Source organism: Ahaetulla prasina, chromosome 3 (genome assembly GCF_028640845.1).
Source record: "Ahaetulla prasina isolate Xishuangbanna chromosome 3, ASM2864084v1, whole genome shotgun sequence".
NCBI classification, from domain to species: domain Eukaryota; kingdom Metazoa; phylum Chordata; class Lepidosauria; order Squamata; family Colubridae; genus Ahaetulla; species Ahaetulla prasina.
Window position 1 is genome coordinate 202868604 of NC_080541.1, and position 16800 is coordinate 202885403.

General features: G+C 38.6%; 1 protein-coding gene across 10 annotated transcripts in view; it reads right to left on the bottom strand.

Moving 5' to 3' along the window:
- The window catches only part of SULF2 (sulfatase 2), a 324326-nt gene that overhangs the window by 38315 nt on the left and 269211 nt on the right, over positions 1-16800 (bottom strand). For all 10 annotated transcript variants that reach the window (XM_058175024.1, XM_058175025.1, XM_058175020.1 and 7 more), the window contains 4 exons: positions 14532-14682; positions 9096-9271; positions 1492-1620; positions 516-581 (listed from right to left, as the gene is read on the bottom strand). In XM_058175024.1, coding sequence (XP_058031007.1) covers positions 516-581; positions 1492-1620; positions 9096-9271; positions 14532-14682 — 522 coding nt within the window. The remainder of the gene's footprint in view (positions 1-515; positions 582-1491; positions 1621-9095; positions 9272-14531; positions 14683-16800) is intronic.

A 16800-nucleotide genomic window follows, 5' to 3' on the forward strand; every position in this document is an offset into this window, starting at 1 on the left:
GACTATAACAGATTAATGTAGCCTGAAGTTTTAGAGACAATGTGATTCTAGACAGCAACTACTGAAGAACTAAAATACAGGAAGAACGCCTTTAGGAAATCCTGCAGAAACAGGAAGCAAATTGCTCAACTAGATAGTATGGTTCAGTCTCTAGTTTTTACAATAGACCGATTTCATTAACTATGGCAGAGAACTATCTATCACATTAAAAAAAACAATTATCTGAGATATTATGTTGATCACATTCAACTGTTGATCACATTCTCACTGTTACACTGTTACACTGTTACACTGTTACACTGTTACTGTGTAACAGTTCCAGTAAGAATGAATCTACTAATAAATTCATTTTTGTTATTAAAGATACTTCCCAAAGGAAAAACATAACATTACTGAAGAAATTACAGAATTTAAGATAAACAACTGGCGTCAACTGCAATAATTCTAGCAACTTGTGCTTTGAGAAATGAAGTGTCTAAAAAAAATAAAACAAAGCAAATTTCAAAACTACTTACCCTCGCTCCACCAAAAACGAATCTCTCCAAACCTTCATTTTCTTTTTCAAATGGAATCTGGAAAAACTGAAACATAGGTTTGAATCATATTTAACTATGATTAGTCCAAACCTTATATACTGAAATCTTGTATAATCTGACAAATGTGCAAGATTTCTATTGTTTAAAAATTATGTGTAATTGTGAACGTTGTGAATACTGCTTTGAAATCCACCTTGATAACCATATGTGCTTCATTATTAATCTTTGGATAACAGCAGCAGCTATTCAGGTTAGGCAAATATTGATGATTAAGATGATTAAGACAAATTACTTTTGTCATTGTTTATTACCAATAGTTTCTGTTTGCCTGCCTGCTTGCCTATTGTCTGTCCGTCTGTCCATTCATCCATCCCAAATATTTATTGTGGACATTAGTTTTAGAATAGGATTCCTCATATCTCTCTTACTACTTGTTAGGTCTGTAAAACACCCATTATCCAGACACTTTAGAATAGTGAAGCATATTGATAGGAATAGAAATTTTCAAAATAGGAAGAATATGTTTTGATTGTATGTAAAAAAAAAAGGATGAAAATCTTATTCAGTTGACCTTGATTATTCCACTTAGAGTGGTATCAAATTGAGAAAAAGAGAATGCTTCCCACCCATGCCATGCCCCCAAACCACTTAAAAATTCTCAAAACTTTCCCCCCTGCATCAGGATAAAAGAGAAATAATTTCTTATATGTGTGTCTCCTTCCCCCTAACAATTTCTGTGTAACACAAATAGCACCGATATTAAAAAAAACACAAGAGAAACTCAAAATCTGTAATATGTGGAAATACTTTTCCCTGAAAGATTCATAGAATATTTTCCCAATGTAGACCTACAAAACAGAATCAAATGTTTCATAATGCTTTATTTAATAATCAAAACCAGTGTTCCCACAACTGCAGGATATGTAAGTGTACTGCATATGTTTTCCACTCTTACCTATTGACCAATCTTTCAGAATCCAGCAGTTTTAGTATGGATTTCCCATCCATGTCAGGTGGAATGTCCAGGCCAGCAATATCTAGAATTGTAGGAGCAAGATCGATGTTCAATACAATGTGAGGATTCCTGAAAAGAAATATATATACACAATCTTTACAAAACAGCTGGAACAATAATCCCAGCCTAATGTAATTTAGAATTTATATTGCATCTGAGAATGTCATGCTTAAGTTACAATAACTTGTAACCCTTAGAGTAATCTGTAGCAGATACTGTATTATACCATGTACTCTTCTGAGGATCCAAGTGTTTATCAATTTGGGGGGAAAACTAGTAATACAGGTAGTCCAATTGAGTCCAAAATTTCTGTTGTTAAGTGAGTTTTGACCCATTTTACAACCTCTCTTGCTTCATTGTAATTAGTGAATCACTGTAGTTGATAAGTTAATTACCCAGTTGTTAAGTAGCTTCCCCATTGACTTTGCTTGTCAGAAGGTCGCAAAATGTGATCACATGCCCTTGTGACACAGCAATGGTCATAAATATGAACCAGTTGCTAAGCATCTGAGTTTTGATCACACAATCATTGGAATGCTGCAAAGGTCATAATCGTGAAAAATGGTCATAAGTCCCATTTTTCAGGGCCACTGTAACTTTGAACGGTTACTAACTGAACTGTTGTAAGTCGAGGACTACCTGTAATTTAGAATTTATATTGCATCTGAGAGTGTCATGCTTAAGTTACAATAACTTGTAACCCCTAGAGTAGGGTTGTCCAAACTTGGCCCCTTAAAGTGTAGTGGATTTCAACTCCCAGAATTCCCCAGCCAGCATGAGCTATAAATATGAGCAAATTGCTGGCTGGGGAATTCTGAGAGTTGAAGTCCACCCCACTTCAAGGGGCCAAGTTTGGACATCCCTGCCCTAGAGCTATTTTGTTAGCATTACTTGATAGGTGAAGTCCATAAAATGCTACTACATAAGATGAAATCTTGTGCTATATTATTAATTGTATACAATCCAGAAATGCTAGGTTTTGCTTTTTCCATTTTTGTAAAGAAGATATAGTTGGCTAGTTTTAAGCTTGTGAAAAATATATTTGGAAGAGAATATTTGTAGTTGAATTATGGAGTCCTTGGTGCCTGGTTGTTTTCTTGCAGACATTTCAATACCAAACTAGGTAATATTATCCGTGCTAAAATGGAGTGGGGTTTGCTCTCATTTAAAATACTAGTGGCTTACCCTATTAGTGTTGGTGGGCAGGGGTGAAATCCAGCAGGTTCTGACGGGTTCTGGAGAACCGGCAGTGGAAATTTTGAATAGTTCGGAGAACTGGCAAATGCCACCTCTGGCTGGCCCCCGAGTGGGGTGGGGATGGACATTTTGCAATATCCTTCCCCTGCCACGGCCACCAAGCCACGCCCACAGAACTGGTAGTAAAAAAAATTTGGACTTCATCACTGTTGGTGGGCAAGATCATGGTATTTGGAACTATCAACTCAGACAAACAAGCTAAGAGTAAAAAACAGCCTAATCAAGAAAATACCAAGACGTCTCCCACCAACACTGATATTGTCCCTCAGACCCCTGAAATGGATCATGTTTTCAAGGCATTGAGGTTAAGGGCAATTTCAGGGCAATTTGGATATAGCTATAAAAATATTACAGATTGGGGGGAAAACAGTTAAAAATGAGATTAAAAAGACCCATTTTCCAAGGCCACCTAGTTGAGTTCACGGACGAGGCAAGATTAAAAACAACAGGAATTGATTCATAGATCATTTTTAATCATTATATTACAATAGCTCCAGCTAAGATGCTTATTGAAACAATCAAAAAGTGGCAAATCAAGAAAGTACGCCTTGGAAAAATGATTACAGGGATCTTTGAAGACAAGAACATACTTGCCATAATTTACAGAGAGAAATTACAATTCAAAGATAGTGCCATATGGTTAGTTTTCTGCTCTTTTGCAAATTTCCATTTTAGAAACACAGCAAGATAGCAATATGCTAATTTGCAACAATGAATGAACCCATTTGTAAATTACTGGATTTGAAAACAAACAAGGACAAGAACCAAAGATAATACATTTGTTTATTTGCTTGACAAGTGCAGCTCAATTTTAATTACCAGTTAATGCAGTGTAACATTTCAGGATAGAAGTAATGAACCTATGGTAATGAGGCCTCACTACAGCAATGACTGTTAAATCAGGGATGATAAGTGGGGGGCAGTCAGCAATTAATTTAGGTAGATGCAACCAGCGTTAGCAAAAATATCGCTGTAGATCTTTCTCTCTGTATGGAAATAAGAACACCAGTTGAGTATCTGACAAATCACCTGGCTGAGTGTGTACAAGTTCCCTTTTTACCATTTTCTCTAATGGGATGAACTCATGATTTACTGGGTCATTTTGACTGATCTATGTGAGTGTTACCAAAAAAAAAAAGAATTTTGATTCTAAGAAGACTTTTAAATGAAGGCTCTTGTGCAACACAAATTGCAGGCAATCTAAAAAGCTACACTCTCAGGATGTCCTGAAGAATCAGACTACTGTTAAGGTTAACAATACATTGCAATGGACATGCCATTAATTGGCTCTAGAACATCACACACACAATATGTGTTTTATAAGACATAAAAGAGGGAATCTTTACTATTTCTCTCTCCTCCTGTGCCTTCTGAAAAGCTGATCTCAAGAACTGGGGAATTGTTGGCAGCAGCATGAAAGCTGATGCTTTCAGGTGAAATTGGTGAAAACAAAATTCCTGTCCCTTCCTTCAGTCAAAGGTTGTGTTGGGACCTTTAAATCCCTTAATGCTGGGGTTTTAAAAACTGTTGTTTGGGGAATTTAAGCAAACTCGACGGGGGTTGCAAGTCTCCTGGAGGATTTAAGGCTGAAATTTGATTACCCAGGGTGACAGGGAAGCTTATTTCTTGCCTACCCTAAACCCAAAATCATTGATTTTGTTTGCAGGGTAATTATCTCGGTTCTTCATGGGTGAGAATGGGGTTTCTTGGTGTCATTGAGGCTGAGAACTTTGCATTAACTTATGAACTTTAAAATCTTTGTATGAATCAGAACTATCTTGGCATAGGTTTTTGTTAATTTTGAATTAGTCAAGAGGGCTTGGAATTCAGTATACAAGATTTCTCACATTGATTAAGAAAGAGCTCTAGGGAAGCTAGAAAACTAAACCAACTGTTTGAATTGAGGCGTGTTTGCTTACACCTGCCTTCCCTAAGCTGGTGCTATTTAGACATTTTGATCTATAACTCTCATCATATTTGATTATTCAGAGAATTGTGGCCCAAAAACATTTGGAGTCCTTGGCCTGAAGAAGGCAGATCTCACAAAATGCTTAGTCAGAAGCCCTCATTTTAACAGATTAGGCCAAGCTCAACAAATTATTCCAATCAAGTGCTTGTGCTCTCTCTCTCTCTCTCTCTCCCCTCATTGAACAATTATTGCTTATCAACGTGGCTGATACTGTTTCAATCCCTGGATAAAGTTCCTTACTACACATAATATGCATAGCATCAGATATTGGATATGAGGAGAGTAGCAGTGATCTTAAAGCAGGGGTCTCAAACTTGCGTCCCATGGGCCGGATGCGTCACTGGCCACGCCCACCCCAGGTTTAGCAAAGGGGGAAAAAGTTGTGATATGTCACATGATGACCACGTCACCACGACTTGACACCCCATCTTAGAAGTATGTTGGACTTCTTCTTCTGTGTCTAGATCAAACTTTAAACAGCAGAATGAAGCCATCTTCTTGGCTTTGTTGCTGGCCCAAAATAAGTCATTAATAAATCGTTAGTAGTCGACATACAAGCAGATGGGCTGGGTTCTGTGTCTCTCCATATTCACATAGTGTATTGTTATGCTCTAAGAGCCTCCACTTGAGCATACATTTTTTGGTTTTACATTTAGGCACTCCAACTCTCAACCTATTCAGAGTCTTCCAGGTACTATAAGGGAGGTCAGATCCTTCAGCCATCTCTTCCTTTAATGTTATTCCTTACTCAATGGTCTCCTTCCTCCATCTTTTAATTCAATTTTGTTTTTGTGTACGCTCAAGAATGTTTGTTCTTGCCATAAAGCTGTTCCTAGGTATGAGTTGTCAGGCTTGGGGCATATGTCCATTCAGAGGGTGCCAAGGATCAATCTTTTGCTTAGCTCTCTCGGCATCTGCTGCTACTTAACATAAACTGGATTTAATTTTCATGATATTTAATAAGAAGAGTCATCGGATCAGAGTTTGAAAAAAAATAGCATCATCCTATTATGCTTTAGGTCAGGGGTCTCCAACTTTGGTCCCTTTAAGACTTGTGGACTTCAACTCCCAGAGTTCCTCAGCCAGCTTTGCAAAGCTGACTGAGGAACTCTGGGAGTTGAAGTCCACAAGTCTTAAAGGGACCAAGGTTGGAGACCCCTGCTTTAGGTAATCCTAAATTGTGTTAAAGGCATACTATTATTTTTTGTTCTTGACCTGGTTTTTTACCTGATGAAATTCATTTCAATTGAAAAAAATCTATGAACAGTCAGTCTAGATATTTTATAGATAGAGCTGTTGCTGTTTTGCCATAGTTTTCTTTCTTTATATTAAAAAGAGGGAAAGTACAAGTGCTACTTGGATTAATTCATGCATACTGGTATATATTCATATTCATATACAGACATACATACAAACAGACAATTTTAGGGTAGAAATAATTACTACTCAACACTGTCAAACTATTTACTAAATCTGCACTACTATTAATCTTCTCATAGTTCCCATCACCAATCTCTTTCCACTTATGACTGTATGACTGTAACTTTGTTGCTGGCAATCCCATTTAACAATAACAATAACAACAACAGAGTTGGAAGGGACCTTGGAGGCCTTCTAGTCCAACCCCCTGCCCAGGCAGGAAACCCTACACCATCTCAGACAGATGGCTATCCAACATTTTCTTAAAAATTTCCAGTGTTGGAGCATTCACAACTTCTGCAGGCAAGTCGTTCCACTTATAAATCATAAATCCTTATGATTTATATTGATATATTGACCATCAATTGTGTTGTAAATGTTGTTCCTTGATGAATGTATCTTTTCTTTTATGAACACTGAGAGCGTATGCACCAAGACAAATTCCTTGTGTGTCCAATCACACTTGGCCAATAAAAATTCTATTCTATTCTATTCTACATTGCAAAAATTAAGCACTAAAATAATTGAAGTGAAATTCTCTCCTCTCTCACTTATAATCAGAACACAAAGGAAATATTGCATAATTCTCCACTTTACATAATCACTTTCTGATGATTCCTGTCTACTAGAACAGCTAACTTTTTGCAATATTTTTAATTAGAAACCTGTCTTTCACCCTAAGGATGAAAAGAGTTGGTTAAAAATATAACACTCATTTCATCACAGAAATATCAGAATTTCTTCAGAAGCCTCTTCAGAAACAGGCTTTTATTTTTTCACCTAGTACATGGATGTATAAATAAAGAATTTTGGAAAATTTTGTTTAACCTACATGTGTAACCAAACTAATTAAATACTTTGCAAAATAGGTTTTCGGAACAGAACCATCCTTTGGCATGAAAAGTATTCTAAATTTTGTGAAGCCAAAGAATGAGCTTTATAGCAGCAACTGTTTCAGGTCATGTTAATTTATGATTGTTGTATTTTTACTCTTACAGAAAAAACTTGGTAAGTTTCCCACCTCAAGCAACAAAATGTTTTGAATTGGAATTTCTAAACTTCATTTCAAATTTAAAACATCTCTTTGCAAGCATAAAAATTTTGATCTGAAGTTTGATCTGAAGTTTGACTCTTGCAAGATATTTGAGACAGTCCATTATGCACTCAAAACAGCATTTTATCATGCAAAGTGGGGTGTTTCAAATTCAGCATGGTTTGATTTGAAATGTACGATGTAAGGACAGGGGTGTCAAACTCGTGGCGTCACAGTGGCGTCACGTGACATAGCAGGACTTTTTTCCGCTTCACTAAACTGGGCGTGGGCGTGGCCAGTGTGTGATGCATCTGGCCCGCGGACCAGGAGTTTGACAGCCCTGTCCTAGGATATCACTTGGATATATATTATTTATTAATAAGCAATCAAGGTGGCTTAAAACAATTCTTAAACAATTAAACAAAATGTTTTTTTCACCATTTTGCTACCTAGAGGAATGGGGGCCAAATGCTCCTTCTTAGGGAGAGTACGCAGGAGAAGGCCGCTCCCTTGCGCCAGGCAGCTGAGCTTTAGGAAGCAAAGGCATCTTTAAAAGGGCCTCTCCTGATAATCTAAGTCAATGATGGCTAACTTTTTCTGGACTGAGTGGCCAAAGCACACATGCAAATGTGCGCGTGCCCAAACCCCCAAAATGCAATGTTCGTGTGGCCCCGGTGCATGTGCCCCACCCACATGCATGTGTGCTCCAACCACGCATGCACATGCAGCCCCCCATGTGCGCCATGCCCCCCATGCATGCACTCATGCCCTCCCCACGCACCACACCTCCATGCATGCGCAGCTGACAGTCAAAGACCAGCTGGCTGAGCAGCAGAGCTGAACTGGGGCAACAGCTTGTGTGCCATCAGAGAGGATACTGCATGCCACCTCTGGCACGTGTGCCCTAGGTTTGCCATCATGGATCTAAGTAATCAGGTCCAATTAATAGTGGAAATGGCTCTTTAGACCAATGTTTCTCAACTGCCACAGCTTTCAGATGAATAGACTTCAACTCCTACAATTTCCCAGCCAGCATGCATGAATTCTGGGAGTTGAAGTTCACCCATCTGAAAACTGCCTAGGTTAAGAAACATTGCCTTAAAAAAATCAGAACCTCACAGCTTGAAAGGTTAAATTGGACTTGGTAGCAGGCTTATCTTTCAGTATAGGCATTATGTGATTCCTCTACTTTACATTGGTTATAAAATGTAAAATGTAAAAACTACCAGTTGTAATTTCCAGTAATCAAGATGGATTGTAACCAAGATATGGATAGCTATTGCAAAGTAATTTTGCTGGCTGAGGGACTCTGGGAGTTGAAGTCCACAAGTGTTAAAGGGACCAAAGTTGGAGACCCCTGGTATAGTGGACAGAACAGAAGTAATGGTCACAACTGGATGAAATTCAGAGGGGATACATAATAAAGAGGTCATCTATGATAGGAGAATCAAATAAGGAAATATATTATCTTTCATGTTATTAAAGACAGATGTTTTGAATATAGCTTGAATGCCAGCAAAATATTAGTTTTATGCAGACATATCTTACTACATTCAAGAAGAAGTAAATAGGAAGCAATGTTGGCACATGTACAAATTCTTCCTTATAACATTTAGGTGCCTGGCTGCCTTATAGATCTTTGGATAGTCAACATAAAGATCTATAAGGCAGAATCCTTTACCAGGATCCTCACTTCTTTACTGAGTTTCCTGACTCCTGAAGCCCTAAACACATTCAACCCAAAACAAAAATCTTTGTAGGTGCGTATCCTGATTCCGTGCACTCAGGCAGAAGTACATTGCTCAATGCAGAATTAACCAGGAGATTCAGTTCATTCCCCTGGAGCCACCAAGTCCGTTAACTTACAAGGATCCAGCCTCCACATTTGGACCGCGTATATAAAAAGGAACTCTGATGTCAAATTCATATGGCATGGATTTTCCTTTCACCAGTCCAAATTGCCCAATATGATAGCCATGATCTGCTGTGTATATTACATAGGTATTTTCCAGTTCACCTGTTTCAACTAATGTATTATAAATCTGAAAAATAAAATAAACACATTAATGAATAAACTAAATACATTCATAGAGACACTATGTCTTAGACTGAAAAAAACAACAACCCCATTGTTATTATGTTATATGTAAATAACACTGAATATGTAAAATTATTCCATTGGTATTAAAAGTATTTGATTCTTAAAAATTCTTAGCCTCCCCCACCCCTTTTTCTGGCAGGTTCTTTTTAAAGCAAAAATGTTAGACAATCAAGGCAATAAACCCTTGCATTGCTACCTGCACAACTAAATTAAACTGTATACAAAGAATTAAGATCGCGGCAATACTTGTTCCTTTCTCATTGTTTACTTTACTGTTCTATTATTTTACTTCTGTTAACACAGCTTCCATTTTTATTCATTTTTATTACTCTATGCCTTCTAGAGCAGGGGTCTCCAACCTTGGTCCCTTTAAGACTTGTGGACTTCAACTCCCAGAATCCCTCAGCCAGCAAAGCTGGCTGAGGGATTCTGGGAGTTGAAGTCCACAAGTCTTAAAGGGACCAAGGTTGGAGACCCCGTTCTAGACAGCATCCCCACAGTGAGATAGGCAGCAAATAAATTTAATAAATAAATAAGACGAAAGGGTACCTTTTCAAGACTAAGTTCTGAGCAGCCTCTATCTAGAAGCACTGGATCTGTGGAATTGTTGGACAACTTTTGATTTGCTACTGAGAGTGATTTATTGTCTAGCTCTTCTGGAACTTGCCACATCATGGAAGGCTAATATATCATGCTGCAGGATACTCTGTCACTTAACAAACCATGTAACAATTTACATCCCCCCCCTCAAAATGCACATTTATTTTTAATACTTCAAACAGGTGCAACATTTGCTAGACCAATTCTAGAATACAGTTCGCCTGTTTGGAACCCTCACCATATCTCTGACATCAATACAATTGAACGTGTCCAGAAATATTTTACAAGAAGAGTTCTCCATTCCTCTGAAAACAACAAAATACCTTATCCCACCAGACTTGAAATCCTAGGCTTAGAAAACTTGGAACTCCGTCGCCTACGACAAGACCTAAGTTTAACTCACAGAATCATCTATTGTAATGTCCTTCCTGTTAAAGACTACTTCAGCTTCAATTGCAATAATACTAGAGCAACCAATAGATTTAAACTTAATGTCAACCGCTTTAATCTAGATTGCAGAAAATATGACTTCTGTAACAGAATCATCAGTGCTTGGAATACTTTACCTGACTCTGTGGTCTCTTCCCATAATCCTAAAATCTTCAACCAAAAACTGTCTACTATTGACCTCACCCCATTCCTAAGGGGCGTGCATAAGTGCACAAAACGTGCCTACCGTTCCTGTCCTATTGTTTTTCTTTTCTTCTTCCTATATACATATATGCTTATACCTCCTTATATTTACCCATATATGTGTTTATTTATTATATAATCTTTTTGTATGATACCTACATATATTGTTATGACAAAATAAATAAATAAAAATAAAAATAAATAAAAATAAAAATAAAAATAATAAACAAATTAAAAAGGACATGCACTAAACCGGAAACAGCATAAAATTGTAATTAGAATTTTTTTTATTGGCCAAGTGTGATTGGACACACAAGGAATTTGTCTTGGTGCATATGCTCTCAGTGTACATAAAAGAAAAGATACGTTCATCAAGGTACAACATTTACAACACAATTGATGATCAATATATCAATATAAATCATAAGGATTGCCAGCAACAAGTTATAGTCATACAGTCATAAGTGGAAAGAGATTGGTGATGGGAACTATGAAACGATTAATAGTAGTGCAGATTCAGTAAATAGTCTGACAGTGTTGAGGGAATTATTTGTTTAGCAGAGTGATGGCCTTCCGGAAAAAACTGTTCTTGTGTCTAGTTGTTCTGGTGTGCAGTGCTCTATAGCGTCGTTTTGAGGGTAGGAGTTGAAACAGTTTATGTCCAGGATGCGAGGGATCTGCAAATATTTTCACGGCCCTCTTCTTGATTCGTGCAGTATACAGGTCCTCAATGGAAGGCAAGTTGGTAGCAATTATTTTTTCTGCAGTTCTAATTATCCTCTGAAGTCTGTGTTTTTCTTGTTGGGTTGCAGAACCGAACCAGACAGTTATAGAGGTGCAAATGACAGACTCAATAATTCCTCTGTAGAATTGGATCAGCAGCTCCTTGGGCAGTTTGAGCTTACTGAGTTGGCGCAGAAAGAACATTCTTTGTTGTCCTTTTTTAATGATGTTTTTGATGTTAGCTGTCCATTTGAGATCTTGCGATATGATAGAACCCAGAAATTTGAAGGTTTCTACTGTTGATACTGTGTTGTCAAGTATTGTGAGAGGTGGAAGTATGGAAGGGTTTTTCCTAAAGTCTACCACCATTTCTACGGTTTTGAGTGTGTTCAGTTCCAGATTGTTTTGGTTGCACCACAAGGCTAGTCGTTTGACCTCTCGTCTATATGCGGATTCGTCATTGTCTCGAATGAGACCAATCACTGTTGTGTCATCTGCGAACTTCAGTAGCTTAACTGATGGATCATTGGAGATGCAGTCATTGGTATACAGAGAGAAGAGAAGTGGGGAGAGCACACAGCCTTGGGGGGGCCCTGTGCTAATTGTACAGGTATTTGATGTGATCTTGCTTAGCTTCACCTGCTGCTTCCTGTTTGTTAGGAAGCTTGTGATCCACTTACAAGTCTGTTCCGGTACCTGTAGCTGGTTTAGCTTAGTTAGAAGAATGTCTGGAATGATGGTATTGAATGCTGAACTAAAGTCTACAAAAAGGACCCTTGCATAGGTCTTTGGAAACTCAAGATGTTGTAGGATGTAGTGCAGAGCCATATTAACAGCATCATCTGTTGATCTATTTGCTCGGTATGCAAATTGCAAGGGGTCTAACAGCGGATCCGTGATGGTTTTCAGGTAGGAAAGCACTAGCCTTTCAAAGGTTTTCATGACTACAGATGTTAAAGCAACTGGTCTGTAGTCATTCAGTTCCTTGATGGTGGGCTTCTTCGGCACTGGGATGATGGTAGAGCGTTTGAAGCAAGAAGGAACATAACACATCTCTAGTGATTTATTGAAAATATGGGTGAAGATGGCGGCTAATTGGTCAGCACAGACTTTTATAGGGGCCAACATTAAGCAATTTCTTCATGAAATGCACAGGCCAAGGATTACTCTTCCGTTTGACCAAAATACGTTCTTAAATCCTTTAAAAACACTTAGGGGGACAAGTTTAATTGTTCTGTGTACTGTTACTTGAAATTAAAAAAAAATAGAAGGGATTTGGGTTCATGGTACTGAACATCAAATCTCTTTTCTACTATGCCTATTTTTACTCAAAGATAATTAAAATAGGAACAAAACTGTATGATTCCCATAACCATCACAGTACATAGCAGTTTTTTTCTCCTGTCTTATATCTTTTTGAGCTTTTAGTCCTTAAATCCTATAATAAGGCTGAGATCCAAAATGGATTACTGGTTATCTCAGTTCATAATGTTTTGGTCAGCTATCCCCAACTGAGATGGACTATACACATATCCAATTGTTATGATTTATTGTACCAATAACTACATTTTATGGAATTATGCATTCTGAATTCTGCTTTGGTTAACTTATCTTAGGTGAAACATTTCCCTTCAAACTGTGTTTTTGGTTTTTATAAAAGGCTGTTCCTTTAGCTAACAAGGAATGCTAACCATTGCATTTTATGATGACCCAGATACCTTCATTTTTTAATACAGAAAAGCAGGTCAAAGCATAACTATTTTTGGAGTCCATCTGTGAGAAAGCAGAAGGTTAAGTCTGACTGACTGATAGGATTTTAAAATGTATCGCCTTTATTTATAAATGTGTATTTTATGTCAGCAAATTTACTAGGGATTATTTTAAGGCCGAATCGCCACTATGATAAATTGCAAGACTACTATTTCCTTAAATGTATATAGTAGCATTGACAAAAAGATTATAACATCCTAGAACAGACCACAAATCAGTGATAATGTAATCACAATTAGCCTCAATGTAATCCTAATTTTACTGTCATGGAATACCTGTGTTATGCTTAATCTTAAACAAATTACAAGAAGGTCAAATAGGCAGCAGTAAATTATTTTTCCTCCATGTTTGTCTGGCAGCTTTATAAACTTGAAAACAAGACCATCAATTTTCACAGAAGATACCAACTAAGGCAGTGATGGTGAACCTTTTAGGCACAGAGTGCCCAAACCAGAACATGCATGCATGAGTATGCCAGAACACTGGACACCTGGCTGGTGTACAGGTGTGTCTCAGAAACCCAATGACCAGCTGGCTGAGCTGAGGCGATGGCACGTATGGCCACAGAGAGGGCTCTGCGTGCCACCTCCGGCACGCGTGTCATTAGGTTCGCCATCACAGAACTAAGGCTTCCAGGGAAGAAATGGAAAACTAAAAATGGCTCTGCTAAAACTGGAGCTGGCAACTATGTCAGAATGGAGAGTGAGTAGTGAGTAGATCGACTCTTTGTAATTCCCCTGTGGCAAGAACCGGACCTGAGATCTCCCACAAGTGAATGTGTATCCACATTCATACACTGCTTGAGACATTTATGGTCTTCCTACACACAGCTTCAGAAAAAAACTTCTACATATTGTTAACATATTGTTTAGAAAACAAAGTATTTAAAGGCTTTGAGGTGCAAGACCAGTTTTCTTCCTTTCTAGAGCAAGGAAGTTAAGAAAATTCACTCCCTTCCCCCCAATGGCTCCTTCTGGAATTATTTTAGAAACTAGAAGAAATAGCATCCCTTTCTCCTGTTCAAGAGCCTCTCCCGATTGGATCTCTTCCATTGTGTCTGTGCGACCAGGAATATAATTGTAAGAAACGGTCTAGGTTCCAGATTTAATTATTTAGGGATATTTCTAGATGTTTGCTTAATAACCGCTACTCAACACATGTTAATATCAAAACACCTTTTATTTCCTGCCATTTCATCTCAAAGGACTGAAAAAGCGATTTTAGAGCTATTAAAGTTCAGAGCACTAATGCAGGCTACTTTTCTTATTCCATTTTTACGTGTATCTCTGACTACAATTATAATGGATATTAGGAAATATTTGCTATTGTAATTATTTTATAAACTTTGTTCTTCCTAGAGCAGTGCAACATTATAAACCAAAAGAAGAAACTTGAATTTCTACTAAACCTTGGTTTAGTTTCCCAAAGCTTGACTTGTTTCACTAAGACTTGAGGAATGAGATTGTAAATCTTACCGCCTCCATAGAATCATCCACAGACATGAGTGTCTGAAGTCGTTTCTGCTGTAGCATATTGGTGAATTCCATGTGAATAGGCTTCATGGGACCTGTATATCTCATTATCCAGTGTTTGTCTGGGTTTGGAGCATAATTATAACTGGGTGTGCTAGAGAGACAGAAATAATTAACAGCCAGTAAAATAAACATAATATGCCGCTGACCCTAATATGCTAATATTTTGGAGAACACATTGTGACTTGCAAAAAGCTTGCAAAAGCACCATGTCAATATTCGATGCAGAATGGAGATTGAATTCAGCATCAGTTGAAATTTTTAAACTCGAGATATTCATTCCTAAAGAAGCTCTTCATTTCTAGTAGTTTACCATCTAGAGGGAGATATCCTTGAGCGGGGTGAAATCCAGCAGGGTCTGACAGGTTCTGAAGAACCGGCAGCGGAAATTTTGAGCCGTTAGAGAACGGTAGCGGAAATTTGGAGTAGTTCGGAAAACCAGCAAATACCAGCTCTGACTGGCCCCAGAGTGGAGTGGGAATGGAGATTTTGCAGTATCCTTCCCCTGGAGTGGGGTAGGAATGGAGATTTTGCAGTATCTTTCTCCTGCCATGCCCACCAAGCCACGCCCACAGAACTGGTAGTAAAAAAAAATAGATTTCACCACTGCCTTGAGCTATCGGGCAGAGATGGGAAACAATCTTTCTACTGAATTTTCTATTACCCTCAGGGGTAATTTGTGAGGGCAAGCAGGGAAAACATCCTTCCTTTTTTCTTTTCCTTTTAACATCTCCTCTCCCTCGTCTTGATATTCCTTTCAGTGAAGTCTGTAAGAATTTACAATTTTATTTATTTATTGTACAAATTTATATGGCTGTCCACCTCCCACACAGGTGATTCCTTATTATTGTGACAAATTGTTTAGTCAAAATAATGAAAGCAATGTTGCCAGACAAGCTCTCTCCCTTTCCAGTGTGCATGTAATATTGCAGTTTACAACAACAACAACAAAAAAAAGGAGTGGTATTTGAATAGTAGCAATACAATCCTGCTGGCATTAGTTCCCTTTTCTGTTATTTTTCTTTCAAGAGCAACAGTTATTGTCAGCCTTATGAGGAAGACCAGATCAGAAGACGTTCCCTAGGAAAGAACACTAGAACTCTACATTATTGAAATAGGCTTTAGCAGTGATGGCTAACTTTTTTGCCGTTGTGTGCCAAAAGCAGGGGCAAGACAGGGGGTCATGTGTGTGCGTGGCCACACCCATAAGCCAATGCTCCCCCACCCCCCCGTGTGCATGCGCGCGGGACCCCCCCATGCTCCCCCTGCTTTTGGCACGTGATGGCAAAAATGTTACCAGTGGGCCTGGTAGGCCCGTTTTTCACCCTCCGCAGGCTCCAGAGGCTTTCTTGGAGCCTGGGGAGGGCGAAAACAGCCTCCCCCCTGGGGCCAAAAATGCCCTCCCAGAGCCTCTGTGTGAGCCCTGTACTTACCTGGCATCCAAAATGGGCCGCGTGGAGACTCCTGGGAGGAGAGGGGGACAGCCGAAAATCAGCTGGCCAGTTCGCACATGCATGTTGGAGCTGAGTTAGGACCACGGCTCATGTCCCCACAGATATGGTTCCACGTGCCACCTGTGGCATGCGTACCATAGGTTCGCTATCACGAGGCTTTAATAACGTATTTCCATTCTGTGTTGTCCCTTCTGATACTCTAGGAAGTCAGGAAGAAACTATCCTGGAAGGCTTGTTTCTATAGCTATGGACAGGTACGTTTTCAACCAATGGTCTGAATTGATTTCCCACATTTTGAAAGGTTTTGAAATGAATCTAACACCCAGGCCCACATGCACCTGCAGGATGACTACCTATGTTACAGAGGGTTCAATCAGAAAGCCTGTTTTCTTAATATAATTCTGCTCTCGAGGAAGAAAAACTAGGGTCCAACCAATGTTTGGACTACTGCAACATGCTATACACAGGGCTACCCTTGAAGAGTATCTTGACGCTTCAGAGAACAAGGCTGCATGTGGTAATTCTGGGCACCCACAGAAGGGTGCATGTGACACCTCTGTTGTGTGAACTGTCTTGGGTACCAGTCTGCTTCTGGGTCCAATTTACAAACCCTTTTTACAATATTTGGTAGTTGAATATTTAGCAGAATTTCAATATGACTGCATAAGTAGTTACCAAGAAAACAAGCTATATTAAATTCTTATTCTGATTTCAAAATGAGCTGGACCTGAAAAAGGTTTTGTAAAGCATGTTTTAAT